General features: G+C 34.4%; 1 protein-coding gene across 1 annotated transcript in view; it reads right to left on the reverse strand.

The window, feature by feature from the left end:
- Positions 1 to 3753, reverse strand: part of LOC117116865 (acid-sensing ion channel 2-like) — a 68158-nt gene that overhangs the window by 46035 nt on the left and 18370 nt on the right. The window contains exon 3 of the mRNA XM_033260967.1: positions 1775 to 2657. Within this exon, the coding sequence (XP_033116858.1) occupies positions 1775 to 2303 (529 nt within the window). The 5' untranslated portion in view covers positions 2304 to 2657. The remainder of the gene's footprint in view (positions 1 to 1774; positions 2658 to 3753) is intronic.

The following is a 3753-nucleotide window of genomic DNA, read 5'->3' on the forward strand; positions in this document are numbered from 1 at the left end:
AGACTTATAGATACGCCACTGCCATTATAAAGGTTCAAAATAAAGGAACTGACAACATTAACACCAACTCGCTACTGGTGAGTTAAAATTATGTCTCCGGAATCGCATATTCATACTCCCTGCCATTTACAACGTCATTTCAGTATAAAAATCAAGAAAACTATAAATTACGATGATCGTTCCTATTAATGTGCTCTTTTATGGCTTGACATTAATTTTACACGTATGTTACCAGAAATTTGATTTTGTATTTCTTTTATGACTGTGTGGTATTAAAATTACAATATTTCTTATTATCATTTTGATTATATTATTTTTTATAATTTGTCATTATTCGTTAAGTTAGGAATGTTGTATCCCAAACGCATTATCAATATTATCATCATCCCCATCGTAACCCTTACGAAGGCAATGTCCATAATTATTATCTTCATTATCATTCTCCCTCATCGTCATCTTCATCATCATCATCACCATCATCATCATAATCATTATCATCATCATCAACTCCTTTCTCTCCTTCACCACCATCACTATCATCATCATCATTATCCTTATTATTATTTTAATTATTTTTTAAACATCTTAAAAACTATTATTATAATGTGCATACAGATTACCTTCATTTTGTTCTCATTATTACCGTACAATAATTTCATACATAGAATCAATATAATTGTATATCATTGCAAATGTCATGTCCTTCGGCCTAAGTGCTAATGAAAAATTGTGACCTACTTAGAGATTTTGAATTTAACCAAATCTGTCTGTCAAACTAAATTTAATTGACAATGGTTTTAGCCTATCATTTTTAATCATGATAGTATTCGAATTCCTCCCAAGCAAAATATTAGTATATACGTCTCTCGTTTGCATCAGAAAAAATAATACTAATAGGAATGATGTTTTGCGACTCACGTACAGAGCATTCAGCACGATAACACGTCAGTTAGGACAACACATCATTGCTATACGTCTCTACTTTATCAACATGTTGTTTTTATGGTTATAATTTCATTCCGCCATCATGTCATTTATTATTATTTACTAATTTGTTTGTGTAGTGCGATGTGTTGATGGGGAGAGTATTTATTGAGACGCACGTTAACGAGCCGTGTAATGAAATGTACTGTCTATGGCTGTGATAGCGACTGGTACAACGGTTGCAGCTGGGGCCCTCATCACACTGTAAAGTTTACTTGATTTACACGCGTTCAACGTAAACGCAAGTAAAAACGCTACGTAGTAGGTTCCGTTCCGTTCAACGTGTCTAAATTGTAAACCAACCATGAGGTTTTCATCGCGTTTAATGAAGACACTACGTTTTTCTCTCTAGGTGGGAGTATAAATGGATAGGCCTACTTGGTAGAATGCGAATGTTTTTTTTTGGTTTTTTTTTTTGTTTTTTGTTGTTGAATGTATATATTTTTAGTCTGTGTTTGATATTCATGTATGATTTTGATTTTTTTTTTCAGTTCGCGTAAAGGTTGCAGATTGTGTATAGGATTGATAATTGTTATGGTCAGGGTATGAATAATATGAATAGTACGTGAATACCAAATGTTATTACGGCTATTATGTCTATTTTTAGGTTGTATTTTTAGCAGGCCTATTTTGAAATAATGAGATTAACTGTCGTTGAAATATGTATAATTATATATCCGAACAGGCCTGTATAATGTGGTCTATAAATATGTACTTCCGTTTATAATACATCTTGAAAATATTAGATCAATATAAAACATGCAACTTGAATATGAAAAGATAAACTTACCCAGTGGTTCTCCTATGAAGTAAATGTCCTCTTCAGTTATTGCCGAAAGTTTGTACATATTAAGGTTACAAATAGTAACAGCAGGGAAAAGAAGCCTGTCCTCGTACTCGACGTCGAACTTAGTAATATGTTCGTGTTCTATGTAAGCATCCATTGTCAAGTAACACTGATAAAAGAGAAGACAGAGCATGGCAACCCAAAATAGGAACCATATTCCTCGGCGAAGAATCGAGGATTCGAGCTTGAAAACATGTTTTAAGCCATGACAGTCACTAACCTCCTCCGCCCATTTTATAAAGGACACCTTTTCATGCTCTTCGCTCTCATTTCCTTTTAAGTATTCGTTACTGTTCCTCAATTTCAGGCTATATATCGAGTTGTTAGAATTGGTTTTTTTGCTGTTCGGAAAGTTGTTTATTCCCTGTCCCGAATGCATGAATCTAGGTGGGCTATATCCCAGACCGGCGTAAGTCTCCGCCTGGTCCATTTCAATAAAGCGTGGTCCACGATAACCTCTGCTGGAACTCATCTGCAACGCGTCTTTAAATTCACTTCTCGTCGCTCAAGTGATTTGAACGTCTATTAACTGATTGGTTGAGACGACCGCGTCTAAGACTACTAAACAGCAAACAGGCGCCAAAAGAAATTTACGATTTTTCTTTCTCCGAATCGAAATGCCTCGATAAATTATTATGTAACGTATTGAAGTATCAACAGAAAAAATATCGATTGTAAAATTGAGAAAAATCGTCACAGGAACGAAAATGACACGGTGCTTAAGATTTCAAAAGCCAATAAAATATCCAGTAAGTAGCCTGCGGTCCATTTTTGTTCGAAAACAGGCTCTGTAATCCTCTGCAAACGTACAACATTCACGAAGTTTCTGTTTAAAAGATATGGAAGAGTGTCATTATGTTAGGCCTATTTACTATAACGGTATGAAAGAGCATTATCCATTTACATATCGCAAAGACAGATCGAGAGGTTAATAGCAACTTCATGTAACACAGAGATGTTAACACACGTATTTAAAAAAAAACAAATTCTGAAAGAAACTTGGTCAACAAATCATACCATAATGATATATAATGTGCCACTAAATGGCGATAAAAATATAATAAAATAAAAACATCACAAGCCCGACAATATTGCATTGCTATTTACAATATCATACGTTTTATCAGAGATATTTGCATCTAGTTTGACACGTGGTATGTGACGTCATAATAAATACCCAGGCAGTATGCACTTGCCTCGACCTCCATCACCAGAGAGCGATGAATATACGAAGCGAAGCTAACTCGCACATAAATCAGGCGGAATCAGCACTGTCTATCACCTTGTTCACCAAGATGCTAGGCCCGTTGCATACGAGTTATATATAATATAAATTTGTAATACTCGATAGTAATCTGCATCCCGTACGAACATCCCACTAAGGAAGACATTGTGATGATGCGTCTTAATTTTCTGTGCAATTTGCGTTTGGGAGTAAACTATGATACAATTACAGAAATATAAAATTCAAAAATTAAATATTTACAAAATTAAAAATTAGTGTATTTTGAGTAGTTCATGGTGAACTATCTTGGTATTGCCATTGATATTAACGGTCGTCGCAAAATTGGCAATATTTCGCACAATATTTTATTTTTGCGTATACTATGTATAATACGATTCCCGAATTGGTTAACACTTATGTTTACACGTATTAATGATATTTTAAGGATTCAGTTACAAATAATCAAAATAAAATTCTACTATTTAAAGTATTATAAGACAAAACTTGGTAATTCAATCCGCTCGGGGCGGATGTTCTGAAAACGAACTTTACACTTGTGGCGAAGTGTGCGATGTGTTATGCATCAGTGTGTTTCTTTGCTGCAAGTAATACCTGTTCCAGCATTCAGCGTGATGACAAGTGAATCTATACTAAGACACTATCCCTCCATTTAAATAATTTCAGCTGTGTATATAGT

This window comes from Anneissia japonica, unplaced genomic scaffold (assembly GCF_011630105.1).
Source record: "Anneissia japonica isolate Jap-2015-1 unplaced genomic scaffold, ASM1163010v1 scaffold1302_len1884557_cov193, whole genome shotgun sequence".
In the NCBI taxonomy this organism is placed as follows: Eukaryota; Metazoa; Echinodermata; class Crinoidea; order Comatulida; family Comatulidae; genus Anneissia; species Anneissia japonica.